The sequence below is a fragment of the Gorilla gorilla genome, chromosome 13 (assembly GCF_029281585.2).
Source record: "Gorilla gorilla gorilla isolate KB3781 chromosome 13, NHGRI_mGorGor1-v2.1_pri, whole genome shotgun sequence".
Classification (NCBI taxonomy): Eukaryota; Metazoa; Chordata; class Mammalia; order Primates; family Hominidae; genus Gorilla; species Gorilla gorilla.
In genome coordinates this window covers 85,758,224-85,775,686 of record NC_073237.2, presented here as the reverse complement: position 1 = coordinate 85,775,686, position 17,463 = coordinate 85,758,224, and the positions used below count along the sequence as shown (strand labels likewise).

The following is a 17,463-nucleotide window of genomic DNA, read 5'->3' as shown; positions in this document are numbered from 1 at the left end:
GTAAGCCATCGCGCCCGGCCCGTCTTAACTATTTTTAAATGAATATTTCAGTGGCATTAAGTACACTCACTGTTGAGCAACCATCATCACCATCCATCTTCAGAAACTCATTTCCCCTAGCAAAACTGAAACTCTCTACCCATTAATAAATAACTTCTCATTCCCCACTCTACTGAGCCCCTGGCAACCACCATCCTACTTTCTGTCTCTAGTGACACGTACCTTTTGGGTAGGATGAATAATGTGTTTTTCTTTGTTGTAGGAAGGATCCGAAGATAAAGCTTCAGAAGATGGTATACTAACATTTTTAGGATCTGCTGATGAAGCAATGGTCTTTAAGTTTATCATAGAAGTAACATTTTTAGGGGCTGCTGACAGTTCTGTAGATAATGTCTGTCGAACAACATAACCCATTGGTGTCCAAGATAACTCTGCTCAAAGATAACCAAAATTGTTGAACAATCTCAACAGTAAAATAGAAATTCCTTAGTTACTCAAACATGCATTACATGAGGTAACTGCTCAGAGCATCATTAAATGTAGGCTATCATTTAAAACATCCTCTTGGAAACTATAGTAGTCACTAAACTTGTTTTTCTTCTTGGGGCATGCATGCTGCATTTTTTTTCCCTTTTAACTTGTAAGGTTAATTTCCCTGGAAACTGGTTTTTTAACCTGGGGGTTGGAGGTGGGTAGACAAACAGTAGTTTTAGTTAAAAAACAACAATCCACAATAAATGTCCACGTGGCAAGCACACAGAATTAACGAACTAAAGATCAAATTTTGGCCCTACTAACCTTGAAGTGTACCTTTAACATCAGAAGTCAAAGATCACTAGACTTCAGCTATCACAATAACTGGTAATTTATTTCTTTTAGAACAGAGGCATAAGTACAGCAACACTACTCCTTTAGGTGCCCATGAAACTCTATATACAGACAAAACAAAAAGACATCTATCAGGACACAGGCAGGTGAACACCTGTCAGCAGCCTGTGGCTACCCCCAAGGGTAAAACAGACTGTTCCTCTCACTAGAGAACTACACATCCTCAGAGCAGCCTGTGAAGTACAGACCATTACTCAACCACATACATATCGAACATGAGAACACAAAAGAAAACACCCTATGAATAAATTTGGAATCATTTTGTAAAAATGTCTCTGTTAGGACAAGCTACTGTAAAAATTTCAAAGCAGGGTACATGGAACTCTCTCTGAAAATATTACTTCTTGGCCAGGACAGGACAGATGAGCAGTCCTTACAGTGTGGCAGGAGGCTCCCATGACCCTTGCAGGTGTCTATGGAGTTAAAACCGTTCTGGAGTACAAACGCATCAGTTGCCTTCCCTACTCTCCCTCTCTCACGAGAACACCTGGGAGTCTTCCAAATGCTGTATGAGGCAGGACCGTGAGGCAGGTGAATGCCATGGCAGATCTACAGAGCCAGATGGCAGAGCTGCACAAGTGGAAAGCAAGGCTGCTCTCTGCACTACAGCTTTTTAATTTTGAAAAATGGTTTTCCTAAAAATATGCTATCTTAAAATGCAATACGCTTAATTTATTGTTATTTTTAAGCAAATTTGTTTGAACTCTGAATAGGGCAAATGTTGACAGGTATCACCCAAATAAACAAGAGCTCTTTGGGGTTCTCAATCTTTAAAGGTCTCAAAAACTTTTGAGAATAGGCAATACTAAAGGAAGTAGTTACTGCTGAGTTCATAAAATTTCTCACTGAATTGGATGTGTACTTCATTTAGAATTCTTGTCTCTTATTTTATACTCTTTGTGTGTGGATGTGGGATCTCATTTACTTAACTTTCTAAACTAACACTGATGTTAGGTTACCCACAATTCATTAGCTGTCTTAAGGCTTTACAACAAAAATCATTTCAACTGCACTGGAGTTAAAAACGAACTTAAAAAATCTACGACATTTTAAAAATTAATATTTTTGCAGCCACTTTTACCTCTTGTACATGAAGGAGAACTGGTAGCGGCATTAACAGTTACAGATTCATTTGGGTTATTTTTCACCACTATTTCACCCTAAAAAGCAAACACATTAGATGTCATCAGAGAAATGCAAATTAAAACAAGGAGATAACACTACATATCAAAATCCAGAACACTTTGACAATAGAAATCCTTATTCATTGCTGGTAAGAATGAAAAATGTTACAGCCACTTTGGGAGATATTTAATAGTTTAGCAATTCCTTACAAAACTAACCATACTCTTACCATATGATTTAGCCACTGCACTCCTTGGTAATTATCCAAAGGAGGTGAAAACTTATGTCCACACAAAAACCTGCACACGGATGTTTATAGCAGCTTTACTCATAACTGCCACAACTTGGAAGCAGCCAAGATGTGGGCTACATACTACATGATTCCAACTATATGACATTCTAGAAAAGACAAAACTGTGGAGACAATAAAAAGATAGTAGTTAGCAGGGGCTGAGGGGAGGGAGGGATAAACAGGTGAAGCACAGAAGATTTTTAGGGCAGTGAAACCACTCTGTACCATACTACTATGGTAGACACACATCATTATGCATTTCCCCAAACTCTTAGAAGACACAACACCAACAGTGAACCCTAATGCAAACGATGCGCTTTGGGTGATGATGACATGTCAATGCAGGTCATCAATTGTAATGCATTACTCTAGCACAAGATGTTGATAATGAAGGAGGCTGTGTGTGTGTGTGTGTGTGTGTGTGTGTGTGTGTGTGTTTGTGTGTGTGCAGGCAAGGGGCATATGGGAAATCTGTACTTTCCTCTCAACTTTGCTGTGAACCTAAAACTGCCCTCGAACATAAAATCTATTTTTTTAAAAAAGCCTAAGCAGTTACTTTCCATTTCAAAGTAATCATTTAATTTTAAAATATAGCTTCCCTTGCCATTCTTAAAATATACGCTAATTAAAATTTCCAAATATATAAGTACATAAAGTGAAAAGTTAAATTACTTCCTTCAACCAAATCTCACTTCCCAGAGGAAAACACCACCCACATCTATAGCTTCATTAGTATCCTTCTACTTCTTTGCCTATGATATAAACATTTGTGTATCATATTTTTATATGGATTCCCATAATGGAATCACACCACACATAGTATTGTGGCAACTTTTAAAAAAACTTTAACATACTACTGACAAACTTTCCAAGTTGGCACAGATGCACCACACAATTCTTAAAGCTGCAATGATCCCATGTAAATGCAAAAGCCATCATTCACTAGGCACACACCAAAGTTAAACAGTCCATCAAAATGTCTACAAAGACAACAAATGTAAGCCTGCAATGTATGCCCTGTTTTATGAAGACAGAAGGCTGTCTCACATATTAAACATAAGACATATAATGACGCTATGTGTATGGGGGGGTCGAGTATATTAAAAGGCTCCTCCAAGTGACTAACACCAGAGGTAAAAGTAAATTAAAAGATTCAAAGTTGAATCCATTAAGTAGATAATGGATTTAAAATAATTTTTAAAATTCATATGCTTCACAAATTTATCCATTTGTCAATTCATAACATGAGTCCAGGAATAAAAAATAATATTAAAACACAGCCTGTTCTTTTAGTAAACATAACTTTTATGCTCACCAAGGCCAATAAAAAATTAGAAATAGCTTACCTGTTCAAGAATGGTTAAATAAATTATATCAGTACGAGAGATCCAATGCAAGTTGCTTTCAAAAAATACTTAATGACATGGAAAAAATACGAACAAAGTTTTAAACAATTCAAACATAAGACTGTACGTATTTATAATCTCAAGGTGAAGGAAATTCCCACAATAGACCATTTTTAAAAGATTATGTGTTAAGCATGCTTTTCTTTTGGTTGTACAATTTCAGACAAATATATATATTTTTTGTCATTTACAGACATTACTAATATCATCAGGAAAAAGTTTCTTTTAGAAGGAAAATAACTTTTTAAAAAGCCCACACATAATTCAAGAGTGTATGTGACTCTATTAATAGAGCAATCAGTATGTATATCTTCTATCTTACTTCATATGTTCAAACACATTAACAGTCACATGTAACAAGTGACCTTGATATAAAGCCCCAGTCACACTCCTGCTCACTCCACGAGCTGACCCTGAGGCTTACACAGCATCCTGGACTACCTCTGTAGGGCACTCATGAGAGCTGTATGTGATGAAGACCGGCAGCGCCGTGGCTATTCAGCCACCGCACAAACCCAGCCTGGAGCCCCTGGAGCAGGCCAGATGGAACTATGATTTTTAGATAGCCATCAGTTGGCCTGACTTCTCCCAGCTCTTTGACAGGAAAGCACCATGCTACAACAGTGTGAGGGTACAACTGCATGAGGGTCCTGCATGCAAACTGCTACACAATGGCCTATCTTCTGCACATTACCAGCAACTGTCACTGAGCCTTCAGGCCTTAGTGTCCAGGCACCTAACAGAAGTCCAAGGGCAGGAAACAAATCCTTTCTCAATTCAAGAGGTAAAGCGAATGGGTGAGGCCTGTTTTCTTTATCTTTCTTCTTTCTACTTGCCTTCGTACTGGCATGTACTCCACTGCTCCTTTAGCGGAAATTCATCAGAAGCCATTTTAGGAACTACTAACCAGACACTATTTCTTCCTGGAAGTCTCAAATCAATCCATTTGAGAGAAATGCCTCAACTTGGTGGACTAAAACTCTGAGATCAAATGTTGAACAAAGTGAATTACCTGCTGTAATAAGTTTTCCTGAATTTGCTGCATCATTAACAAGACAAAGATGTAATAAAAGCCTAGAAAATTCAAAAGTTACACTATGCAGTTTAAATATTACTACAGTTAAGTCCTCAGTACCATGGACAGGTTCTTGGAAACTGTGACTTTAAACAAAACAACATAAAACAAAACCAATTCCTTTTTTCATCAACATCATAATGAAATGATGGTGAAGAAAATGTTAATGGAGGACCTACTATACAGCCTTTCATTTAAAGTTGCAGTTTCCAAGAACCTATTGACAACATTATGTGAGGACTTAATGTATTTCAATTTTTATAAAAGTCTTTTTTTTCTATATTGGAAAAAGTGCTATCAGCATGTTAGAAGTAGCGTGTTGAAAATGGGCTGTCAAAGCGGCTAGACTGTGTTACAACCTTTTCCTTCTGCGGCACCACAATACCTTTCAGCTACCATATAAAAAGGAGTATACTAGATTGGGCACGGTGGCTCAAGCCTGTAATCCCAGCACTTTGGGAGGCCGAGGCAGGTGGATCACCTGAGGTCAGGAGTTGGAGACCAGCCAGACCAATATGGTGAAACCCCATCTCTACTAAAAATACAAAAAAATTAGCCAGATATGGTGGCATGTACCTGTAGTCCCAGCTACTCCGCAGGCTGAGGCAGGACAACTGCTTGAACCCGGAAGGCGGGAATTGTAGTGAGCCAAGAAGCCAAGATCGCGCCACTGCACTTCAGCCTGGGCAACACAGTGAGACTCCCTCCCCACAAAAAAAAAGGTATACTAGGTGATTCTTTTAAAACAGTAGCTACAGCCGGGCACAGTGGTGTGGGTGGCTCACGCCTGTAATCCTAGCACTTTGGGAGGCCCAGGCGGGCGGATTGCCTTAGCTCAGGAGTTCAAGACCAGCCTGGGCAACATGGTGAAATCCCGTCTCTACTAAAATACAAAAAAAAATTAGCCGGCATGGCAGCGTGCGCCCGTAGTCCCAGCTACTCGAGGCTGAGGCAGGAGAATTGCTTGAACCCGGGAGGCGGAGGTTGCAGTGAGCTGAGATCGTGCCACTGCACTGCAGCCTGGTGACAGAGCGAGACTCCGTTTCAAAAACAAAACAAAACAAAACACACAAATAAAACAATAGCTGCACTAGATGTTACAGCCTCATTATAAACTGTTCAAACAAAGAAGGTCATCTAAGTGCACAATGAAAGGCTTCCCCCAATACATCCTCCCCAGCTCCATGGACATTAAAGCCCACAGCAAGATTTAATGTGTAATGTTTGAAATGAGACAATTTAAAGTGTACAAAGGAAAAAGAAAAAGAGAGAGAGAAACCCTCACCTCACCTTTGATAACACTGCAGCTGGTTTTACTACTTCTCTTAGAAGAGAAATGTCGGTAGAGACAGAGTGGACAGGTCCCCACTTGGGTTGCTTCTGTATCTCTGACATACTGTTCTCTGCACCTTGCAGTTCAGGAAAGTCCAGTTTGGTAAATTCAAACTCAGGTTTGGAGGTAGATACATTTTTTGCAATGATTCTGGATTTCCTGTCTGTTCGCTTATGGTAACCAACTGTAATTACAAAATTAAAAGTAAGAGTAAAAATTTAGTTACTGTTTGATGACCAGTACGCAAGCAAAAATTGCAGAGTACAAAGACTATTGCTATTGATGCAACAGGTTGTTGTCAAAACACCGTAACTCTTACCAGTGTTGTTCACCTTCCTTTGTAAAAGTATAAAGTTTAAATGACCATAAGTATCAATCACTCTGGTTGGGCCATCATGCAGAAAAACCAAAATGCACTGTACATTTTAGGAGTATGTATAGTCACGCGCCACATATGATGGTCTGATCAACAAGGGATTACGTATACAACAGCCCCATAAGATTGTAATGAAGCTGAAAAATTCCTATTGTCTACTGGTAATGTCATGGTGCGATTACTCACGTTTGTGATGATGCTGGTGTAAACAAACCTACTGAGCTAATAGGCATATAAAAGTATAGTATATGCGATGATGTACAGTACATAATACTCGGTAATGACAATAAACAACTATGTCACTTGTTTATGTATTATACTTTTTATCTTTGGAGTATATACTCCCTCTACTTACAGAAGAAAAATTTGGCCAGGGCAAGGTGGCTCACGCCTTAATCCCAGCACTTCGGGAGGCTGAGGCAGGCAGATGCAGCCACGAGTTCCAGACCAGCCTGGCCAACATGGTAAAACCCCAACTCTATTGAAAATACAAAAATTAGCTGGGTGTGGGGGCGCATGCCCCCTAGCTACTTGGGAGGCTGAGGCACAAGAATTGCTTGAACTTGGGAGGCAGAGGTTGCAGTGAGCCAACATAGTGCCACTGCACTCCAGCCTGTGTAACACAGTGAGACTCTGTCTCAAAAAAAAAAAAAAACCACACAAAACGACAAAAGAAAAACTTAAGTATAAAGCAGCTTCAGGCAGGTCCCTCAGGAGGGATTCCAGAATAAGGCATTGTTATCACAGGAGATGACAGCTCCACGCATGTTACTGTCCCTGAAGACCTTCCAGTGGGACAATATGTGGAGGTGGAAGACAGTGATACAGATGATTCTGATCCTGTACAGGCCTAGGCTAATGTGTGTGGTTGTGTCTTCGTTTTTAATTAAAAAGTGTAGAAAGTTAAAAAAAGAAATTAATAGAAAAAAGCTTATAGAGTAAGGATGTAAAGAAAGAAAATATTTTTGTCCAAGCCAAGTATTTTTGGTTTTTCTGCATGTTTGTGTTTTATTACAAAAGGTAAGTGTTATTACAAGAGTCAGAAAGTTAGAAAAATTAAAAATGTATAAAGTAAAAAAGTTACAGTAAGCTAAGGTTAATTATTGAAAAAAATACTTTTATAAATTTCATGTAGCCTAAGTGTACAATGTTTAGAACGTCTACAACAGTGTACAGTAACACCCTAGGCCTTCACATTCACCCACCACTCAGTCACCGAATCACCCAGAGCAACTTCCAGTTCTGCCAGCTCCATTCATGGTAAGTGCCCTATACGGGTAAAACATTTTGTATCTTTTTTTTTTTTTTTGGAGACGGAGTCTCGCTCTGTCTCCCAGGCTGGAGCGCAGGGACGCTTGATCTCGGCTCACTGCAAGCTCCGCCTCCCGGGTTCATGCCATTCTCCTGCCTCAGCCTCCCGAGTAGCTGGAACTACAGGTGCCCGCCACCACGCCAGGCTAATTTTTTGTATTTTTAGTCGAGACGGGGTTTCACCGTGTTAGCCAGGATGATCTTGATCTCCTGACCTCGTGATCTGCCTGTCTCGGACTCCCAAAGTGCTGGGATTACAGGCGTGAGCCACCGCTGTACCTTTTCTATATTTTGATACACAAATACTTACCACTATGTTACAACTGCCTACAATATTCAGTACAATAATATGGTCTAAAGGTTTATAACCTAGGAACAATAGGCTATATCATATAGCCTAGCTAGGTGGTTGGCTATACCATCTAGGTCTGTGTAAGTACACTCTAAATATTCCCACAATGACGAAATCACCTAAGGGCACATTTCTCAGAATGTGTCCCCATCAGTAAGTGAGGCATGACTATAATTCTAAGGCTGATGAAATAGTTACCTTAACCTGATTGTGCAGCTGGGTTAATTATTCTTTTTAGACATTTTATAGTATTGCAAATTTAAAGGGACTCTAATGAATTTCCTGTGCTAGTAAACTTTCCATCTTTCAATTTGCTGGAATAAACTAGAAGGAAGCAGGTAGCATAAAACGCATAACCTCTTCCCCATCTTTCTCCTGAAATGCAATGGATAAGGCAGGCTGCAGCTACATGAAGCCCCTCATTTAATTATAAGACCAGAGTTACTACAGTTAATAAACGTCCCTTGTACCAGATGGTTTATGAGTGAAGTCAATGAAAAGAGAAAAATGTATATACCAAATAATACAAATTATAGGCACTTAAGATCCCACAATGCAACAGGTACCAAATAATAATCCCATCCCTGGGAAGAAATACCTCTAGAATTGCTCAGGAAGTCTGACGCCCTAAGCTGTGTCAGACCCAGGTCTCATTTCTTGGAGTAGTCACAATGAACAAGCCCATAGAAACAGCTGTATACATAGCAGGAATGTTTCTGGGGCACAAGGAGTAGGCTCGCATTATACTACATTGTTGGTTATTTTTACCTGATTTCAAACTATTCTCAGCGTAAATGGACAAATGATGTGAACCTCTAGCTGATTTTATCTCAGATGATATAGTTCCATCAGCCCTTTCACTGTCAAACTTTTGCTGATCATACGTTTTTTTCTCATCATAGGTTTTCTTCTGCAGGAAAGATTAAAAAGCAACATGAAATAAAACCACCACTATAAAAAAGGTTTAAAGCAGCAAAATATTAAGTATTCACAATTCAATCATTTTTTAAAAGGTTAAATACAAAAAAATACATGATACTTAAATATGATGTACAAATTTACCATTTCTTTACATTTTAAACATTAAAGCAACCAACTAAAGGACACAACAAAACAACATCACTACTCACCTTAAACAGAGCTTTCATTTCTTGTGGGAGAGGGCACGTGTTCTCATTTCGATGCTTCACTGTTTGAAAACCTTGGTAACAACTGGGTTGGTTATAAAGATACTGGGAGCCAGGCACTGAGTAAACATTCTGTGTGGAGTCAAGGGTATAAGGAGAATAGGCATATGGATGAAGAGTTATCTCAGAAGATAAATACTGAGGTGGAAAAGTTGAAGCTCCAAAGGCCATGTCTTCAGTATATATTTTCTGCCTAAGTAAAAAGTGTAAACTTTAGTTGCAGATTTCATACTGCAAACCAAGAAGCTTTTCTGTAATAAACTAATTCAAATTGAACATTTAATATTTCTGAGACCATTCACTCTAGCATTGAAATAATCCCTAATTAAAAGCCAAATAAAATCTCTGAGTGTTTCTTTCTCACCCTGCAAAGAAAGATGTTGACTCTATTTTTTCACTAATGAGCTGGAAGTCCGTAAGAAACATCAACAGAGCCAGAAGATGCTCCAGCAGCTTTTCACCCAACTGCTACCAAGTATTTGGGAAAGCCTCTCCCAGCAACCCTGGCCAAAATGCCCCTAAAGACCATTCTCTCTGCTGGGGGGAGACCCAACAGCCTGCAATGCCTCCACCAGGGCTCCTGCAAATGGTTTTCTCCAGCACTTCCCTGCTCCAAGCCCACCATGACATCCTGCGCTTTGCTGACTAACAGGGCCAGAGCACAAAGCAGACACTGCATGGCACCGTGGATGTTAACTACACACTTTACTAACAGATGGACACCAGCTTTGAAGGTTGCTATTGCCTCAATTTATCCCAAGCTGCTAGACTAAACCAAAATATAATTTAACACTAATTTTTCTTTTTTTGCCAATTTGATACAAGGCTACAGGTTTCAACCTTTTCCCCATGAAAGCTGATCCAATGACAAAATGCTAAGCAACTGATTTAAAATACAAATAGTAACCTCCTCCTTCCAGCAAGTGTTTCTGTTAATTTCCGGAGCTATTCCAAAATGTACTAGTACACTGAAAGGCAGAAAAATCCAAACCTAGTCATGACACACCCTTTAAGACCTTCAAACTGCTACGCTGTCAGGAGATATGAGCATAAGCACCGCTTACTAGAAATCATATTTCTAATGCGCTGCAAGTAAGAGACTACACTGAATAAGAAAGGGAGACTACAGGCTCTACCTATAATAACGTTTACTGCTTTCACTTCTATCCAGTACTTAATCATATATTACCTCATCTCACTGTGTACTATTTCATGATATGTTAACTTAGATTTTCTAAGATATTTTACTTACAGGTAAGTAACTTTAACATGAAATATTCCTAATTAAAAATCAAATAAACCCCTTTTTACTGACCTTTGTCTGTCCAACAAAACAACTGGCCTAGCACTACTCCAAACATACAGCACTGAGGACTAGCTCTTTGTAGAAAAGAGGCTCAAAGCTTCATCCCACTGCCTACATGTTCCTGTGAATTCTGTGCCGTATTTTGTTTGTAGTTGAGAAAAGCTAGTGGGGGGCAAGTGTCACTGAAGGTGGATAATGTGTTCTTCATAAAAGAAGATGAGTTGACAGAAAAAAAAAATGTGAAAAAGACTGTCCCAAGTCCAATAAATAGATAAATGAACAGACAAATGAAATGTAGCTAAAAAGGAAAGCAGGGACAGGTTCCATTGGTTTTGACGGCTGCTGTCATCCAGGAAATTTTCATCCAGGAGTCAGGAGACCTTGGTTGGGGTCCTAGCTCAATCACAATCCAGTTTTCTATTCTGGATAAGTCATTTGGGTTTCTGTCCCCTCACTGGTCCTTCCTCCTCTGGAAAGTTGGTATTTTCCATTTCCATCCAGTGCAAACACAATTACATGCAGAAAACAACACAAAATACAAAACATCAAAGCAGTAACTCACAGCATCTGGCGTGGCTTCAAATGGCATGTCTGGGAAATTCCAGATGCCAGGAGTGGCCCAGATGACCCTAAACCCACAGTAACACACCTGTTTCTCATTCACTGTCCTAAGCTACCCCATCCATACTAAAATCAAACTGTCTGAGTACTTGTGCAATACCTGCTGGTCTCCTGGCTCCACTTCCCTTTGCCCCTTTCCCACCAACGGCTTCCAGGTCTCCCAGGACCTCCTTCTTGCTTCTCCCTCCAGGCACCCGTTGGGTCTGGCTCGACCATCACATGACTTGAAAAGCTCCCTGGCCTGGACTTTGCTCGCCTGGCTCTCACCTGCCCTCCAAGGCTCTATCTCTGTCTTTCCCTAGTGCAGTCTCCTCTACACCCTCCTTATCTCACCCATCTGACACACTCTGGGTCAGAACCTCTTATCTTTCTGCTTAGGACTTGACATAAATATAAACAATCCAGCACCTTCCCTAGTCCAGGCCTCCATCTCCAACTTTCAGGTCATTTCCACTTACTATTTCACTTTTTCCCAATTCAGCATGTATAAATCCCAAATTTAACATCCATTCCCCAAAACAGCCCCATTTACAACTTCTGTTCTCATGTATGATCCTACAATTATTTCCATGTAGTCAACCGAATATTTTTGTAACATCTTTCCCACCAAAACCTGTACGGACAATCATGGGGCTCTTTTTTATTTCAACAGTTCTCTCATGTAGTTTCTTTACTATTTCCAGTGCCTAGAACCTGGTCAAAGCCTTCAAGCCCCTCTTCTTTAAAAATCTTTCCAAAATTTAGGAGTGATTACAATGACCCCATTTAAGACACTACCAAAAGTTCCCTATTGCCTACCCAGCAAACCTAAAACTTTTCAGCTGTACTATGCAGGCTTCCAATCTACTGACAGCTTCCCCCCAAAATTATCACTTTATTCCTCTACTATCTCCCAAACATATCATGCACATGGTCCCTTCAGTCAGGCAACGACCCAAAGGGGATGCAGTTTCTCCTCCACCCACCGAGCCACGTGCTCAGCTGTACAATGTTGTATACCACTAGTTCTTCTTATAGCTGATCTGCTTTAACTCAAAAGCATCAATTGGTACTAAAATTTTCACAGTATATTGACAGATGGTGAAAGTGCTCAACTACCTCTTGTCAATAGCAGTAGCAATTTTGGAGAACAGCACGTTAATTCTGGTTCTGGTGCTACCTATTTGAATTAGCATGAACAAAAATTTCTAGCTTCAGTTTCCCATGTGCAAAAATAACATTACATCTGCCTGCCACCTCATGGATTGTAGTAACTATGAAAGAAGTGGAAGTATACAATAATACCCAAACAAAAGGCACACATCCTCATACACAGGTTGCACAGGACTTTTCACAAAGGATGTAACATGACAATGGACATTACTTGGAAGAAACTTATATTGTTTGCATAGGCAAATTTGTTCATTACATCAGTAAATAATCAGTATTTTCCAAACATGGCAAATGTTATCTATCAGACTACTTCTAATTTCTTTGTCTTGTCCTATAACATAAATATGGAAGAGTCTGGTATGTTCATTTTCATCTCCATCACTTCAAAACTATGGAAGACTTTCAATAATTAATTCCAAATGAATAAATGAGCATCTTTGAGTGCACTGTGAAAGGTACTGGAGGAGGACAGATTCTGTAAAAGGTTACTATACCTTCTTTAAGGAAAGATGAGGGAAGGGGACATACAAAGTTGACTTAGGATGCTATGTAGTTGAACAAGTAAGAAAGAGGAAATAGTTGTTTCAGAAACTTCTACTCCTTTTGTCACAGCAGCAAGAGATCTCCATTTACATGTAATCTGACTACAGCAATGCAATTTTTAATCTATATTAGAATTGCTCAGATAATCAATTCTCAACATGTGAAGTCTCATTATTTCATCCCCACTTTAAAGGCTCTTTTCCTTTCTAACTCTTCCTCTTCAACTTAATGCCTTCCTTATCCTTGTTTTCTTGCCAGGCGTGAATACTTTTCCTTGGTCATAAACCAAAGCTAAAAAAGAAGAGTTAAGAAAACTATTTTTTTTTTTTTTTGAGAGAGTCTTGTTCTGTCGCCCAGGCTGAAGTGCAGTGGCGCAGTCTCGGCTCACTGAAACCTCCACCTCCTGGGTTCAAGCAATTCTCTACCTCAGCCTCCCGAGTAACTGGGATTACAGGCACCTGCCACCACACCTGGCTAATTTTTGTATTTCTGTAGTAGAGATGGGGTTTCACCATGTTGGTCAGGCTCGTCTTGAACTCCTGACCTCGTGATCCACCCGCCTTGGCCTCCCAAAGTGCTGGGATTACAGGCATGAGCCACCACACCCGGCCAAGAAAACTAATTTTTAAATTCAGCACTGCCCATTCTTGAGTCTCTGATTAGTCTCCACTCATGTTACTGCCAAAATGTTCCTTTAGCCATGTGAATGTTTTCCACCACTATTTTGAGTAACTAAATACCACCTAGCAGACGGCTTTGAGTTGTCACTGAGATATATTTTTGTATTTTGTTATGTGAGACACTCAAGGTAGGGAACATCTCAAGTGAGACCCATGCCAAACTCCCCTTTACAGTGGATGAAATACAGTGGAAAAATAGGGTATTCCTACCAAAGACCAAATTCCAGCACATAAAGGTAGTGTTTCAACTTTCGTCAAAAAAATACAACTTTCAGTATTTCCTAAACACAAAAGACAACTCAATCATTTTCTTATTCATTACAATTCTCATTCTTGCAAATATAATTCTAGAATTTATATACAGTACAAACTATTTTCAATTACATCATGCAGGCACAAATAAAAGGAAACAAGTTAGAATCATATCAAAGAAGAAAAAAGCATTAGGATTCTTAGATTAGAACTACACCTGATGCAAATCTTAAAAACAGATCTACAAATAAATCTACACAATTATGTGAAAGATTAATACTTTTTTTATCTAAATTCAGCTGCGAGAGGAAGCCATTTTGTAAACCTAGAGAATGAATCCTGAGAACGAAAAAGAAAATGTAAGGAAAAATGTAAGCCTTCTTTCAACTCAAATTTAGAAGAACTTAAGCCTGAAATGTGTAAAATTCATCTCCACATAACAGATATAAAGTAAAATGGTGGAAAGCGAAAGTGAACAATTTCCAAAAAATTATCCACACAGAGGCAGCTATGGTTGCTAGTCCCCTCCCCTTCCCTCAACAAGATTTTAAAATGTTAACCTTAAAAAGGAGGAGTACGTTTATTTGGTCCTTTCTTTGCCCTTCCCTCCACATTTCATCTCCCATTAGATATATGATATATTTTTAAACCATATGAACAAACGAACCTTGAAACGGGATTTTTTTTTTTTTTTTGAGACAGAGTCTCACTCTGTCAGCCAGGCTTGAGTGTAGTGGTGCTATCTCGGCCCACTGCAACCTCTGCCTCCCAGGTTCAAAGGATTCTCCTGCCCCAGTCTCCCGAATATCTGGGATTACAGGTGTCCGCCACCATACCTGATTAATTTTTGTATTTTTGTGGAGACGGGGTTTCACCATGTTGGTTAGACTGGTCTTGAACTCCTGACCTCAGGTGATCCACCCGCCTCAGCCTCCCAAAGTGCTGGGATTACAGGTGTGAGCCACAGCGCCTGGCCTGAAACTGCATTTCTTATTAACAAATGCAATGCAGTCTCTACTATTTCTTTGCCGAAAATAACAATGAGTATGAAGGAAAAAAAGGGGAGTTAAAGCTTCTGTTTTTGGCGCAGGATACAGTTAAGCTGTGCTACTGGCTCAGACTCTTCTTGAAGAGCATTCTCTCATCATCTGCAGAACTTTAGTGCAGTAACTGCCGAGTATTTGAAAGTCTAATCACCATTAAATCCAAAATGTAAGCCCCTAGGTAAGACTTTAGAAAGATACATACTCTGTCACTGGTGGTTCCTGAACAAAAGGATAGTATGTGGCTGCAGAGCTGGGGAAGACACATGCTTCTGAGGACTCTAACCATGCCACATTGAGCCCGGCAAATCTGGGGACAAATGGTTTGACATCTGCTGATAACTTGATGCCCTGAGGAAAAATATGAGGTTTTGGCCACAAACATTCAGAGATCAAGCAAATATAAACAAACAAAAAGACCCAAGAGGTGTTCCTAATAGCCCCAGAAATGTTCCCGATGTTGTTTAAAAACTCCTGCTTCGTAAAGACAAGAACCTGCTTGCTAACGATTTCTCCCCAATGCTTTTTTTTGTTAGAAAAGGCAGTAGTTCAAACATTAAAAGTGAAAAATAAGGACAACGAATTCAAGTGGAAATAAAATTTAACACAGATTATATAGTTAAGATCTTGGAATAAGGGTGTTTTTACCACAGATTCACTTAGAAATAATAGAACTGCACACAGTACAACTACTACAGTCAAATACACGTGGACTGTTTGTTTACAGCACCCAAAACACACTGCAGACGTTTATTTCCATTACATTTTCTTGAAAAAGTTGCACAAAAGCATATGCATTTTACTCATGAACCACTAAGTCTTGCTTTATTGAAATACCAAACCTTGCTTTGCTAGAAAATATTATCACCACGAGCCTTTGAAATTTCAATTCAATAAGATTTCTTTCTTTAGTTTTTAGTTACGTAGTAAGAGATTTACTTTCACCGAGAATTTTATGGGTCTAAAAATGATGCACGCGATCGCCAGGGCTCCATCTAGCGGTAATGCTGAGTACGTAGAGCGGAGAATGACGTTCAGAAAAACGCAGGATCCTTTAAAACAATCTATCCGTTCCCAAGAGCGCGGGAAGCTCGCCAGAGTCCCCCCGCCCCGACTGCGGGGAGCGCGGGGCTGGGCCGCAGTCACTGCGCTGGGTGACATCGCACCACAGACGCGGTGCTGTGGGCGGGGTCTGTAGCCGCTGACCGCCACCCCAAGGCGGACCCGAGGCGGGGCGCGAAGATCGCGGCCACCCGGTAGGGCGCTCCCGTGCCGTCACCAGCATCCGACCCACGCCCGCTGGACCAGCCCCGTCACCGCACGGCCGAGGCCCCAGTGCGAGGCAGGCGGACGGACTGAGGCTGCCGAGAGAGCCCCCGTCGGCCCTTACCTCGCTTTCGGGCTCCCGCGGCCCCTCCGACGCCATGGCGCGAGGCGCGGAGGAGGCCGCGTCACGGACGCCAGCAGCCGGCCGTCGGCTTGCCGGACAAAGCGTTTCTGCCCCCGCAGGCGACGCCAGGAAGTGCGTCACAGCAAAGCGACAGAGCCCGCCCTTTCTTCCGGCCGGAAGTACGCGGCGGCGGCACTGGACCTGCGCGGGCAGCACGTGGAGGCAGAGGGGAGCTTGCGGGAAATGCGGACCCCCAGGAGTCCTCTGGGCTGGGGACTCACCGTAGCTTACGGGAGTCTCGGATCTGCCTTTTAGTGCTGGGATATCGGAGATAGTCTCCACCAAGGCAGTAGCGACTGTAAACAAGAGTTAGGCCGTGATTTACTTTTGTTCCCTGGGCCTCACGAGTCTAGCGTTAGGACGGGATGGGGTAGTCTGGAAAGGCCTCTCGCTGAGGGTGACCTTTGAGCAGTCACCTGAAGAGGAGAAAGGAGATTTACTAATAAGTAAACTGAGGAGGCCGAGATTACTCTCACCCCCGCCACTGCATTTCCCTAAAATTTCCCCAAGATTGGTGACTTAACAGGAATTGCATACCCTGTAGGTCCTACAAACCTGGAAAGCCTACAAGACTCTTGATGGTATCCTAAATTTCCAGAAACCTTAAGTTTGGAAGTAGCCACAGAAAATAATTTAAAAATCGCTCGGTTTCTTTCGAAAATTAAAAAAAGTGCTAAGATATGGTCAAGAGATGGAATAGTATAATTTTCACGAGAAAAAAAAAAGGAATAGTATAATTTTCACGAGAAAAAAAAAGTTCTACACAGAGCAAATTCGTTACTGTGAGAAATGTATAAGGTGCGGCAGGGATAGGAGGTTGACCAAAAGTACAGGGAAGAATGCAGAGTGGATTTCAATAGATGGAGAAGGAACTTTCCTCTCACTCAAAGGCTTGGAGGAAAGCGCAAGTGGATTTAAGGAACAGAAAATGTCAGCAAAATAGGCCATTTGAGGAATGGGGATTAGGTTGAGGCAAACTGTAGGTTTCCTCTGTCCCTTGCACAGACGTTAACTCTACCATTGAATACGAAGTATTTCAAGCAAGTAAGGCAGGTGCAGCTCCAGTTTTTT

At 40.8% G+C, this 17,463-nt stretch overlaps 1 protein-coding gene across 17 annotated transcripts in view; it reads right to left on the bottom strand.

The window, feature by feature from the left end:
• SECISBP2 (SECIS binding protein 2) overlaps positions 1 to 16,495 on the bottom strand; it is a 48,663-nt gene extending 32,168 nt beyond the window's left edge. For 5 of the 17 annotated variants that reach the window (XR_010130266.1, XR_010130267.1, XR_002007339.4 and 2 more), the window contains exons 1-7: positions 15,882 to 16,455; positions 15,148 to 15,293; positions 9,289 to 9,538; positions 8,927 to 9,068; positions 6,077 to 6,303; positions 1,970 to 2,048; positions 223 to 431 (exon numbers count right to left, since the gene is read on the bottom strand). Coding sequence is in view for 12 of the 17 variants with exons in the window: in XM_063696543.1 (XP_063552613.1) it covers positions 223 to 431; positions 1,970 to 2,048; positions 6,077 to 6,303; positions 8,927 to 9,068; positions 9,289 to 9,538; positions 15,148 to 15,293; positions 15,882 to 16,103 (1,275 nt within the window). In the remaining 5 variants the exon portion in view is untranslated. The other 12 variants (XR_008668508.2, XM_019033387.4, XM_031014761.3 and 9 more) reach the window with 11 other exon arrangements.
• Positions 16,496 to 17,463: the final 968 nt, after the last annotated feature.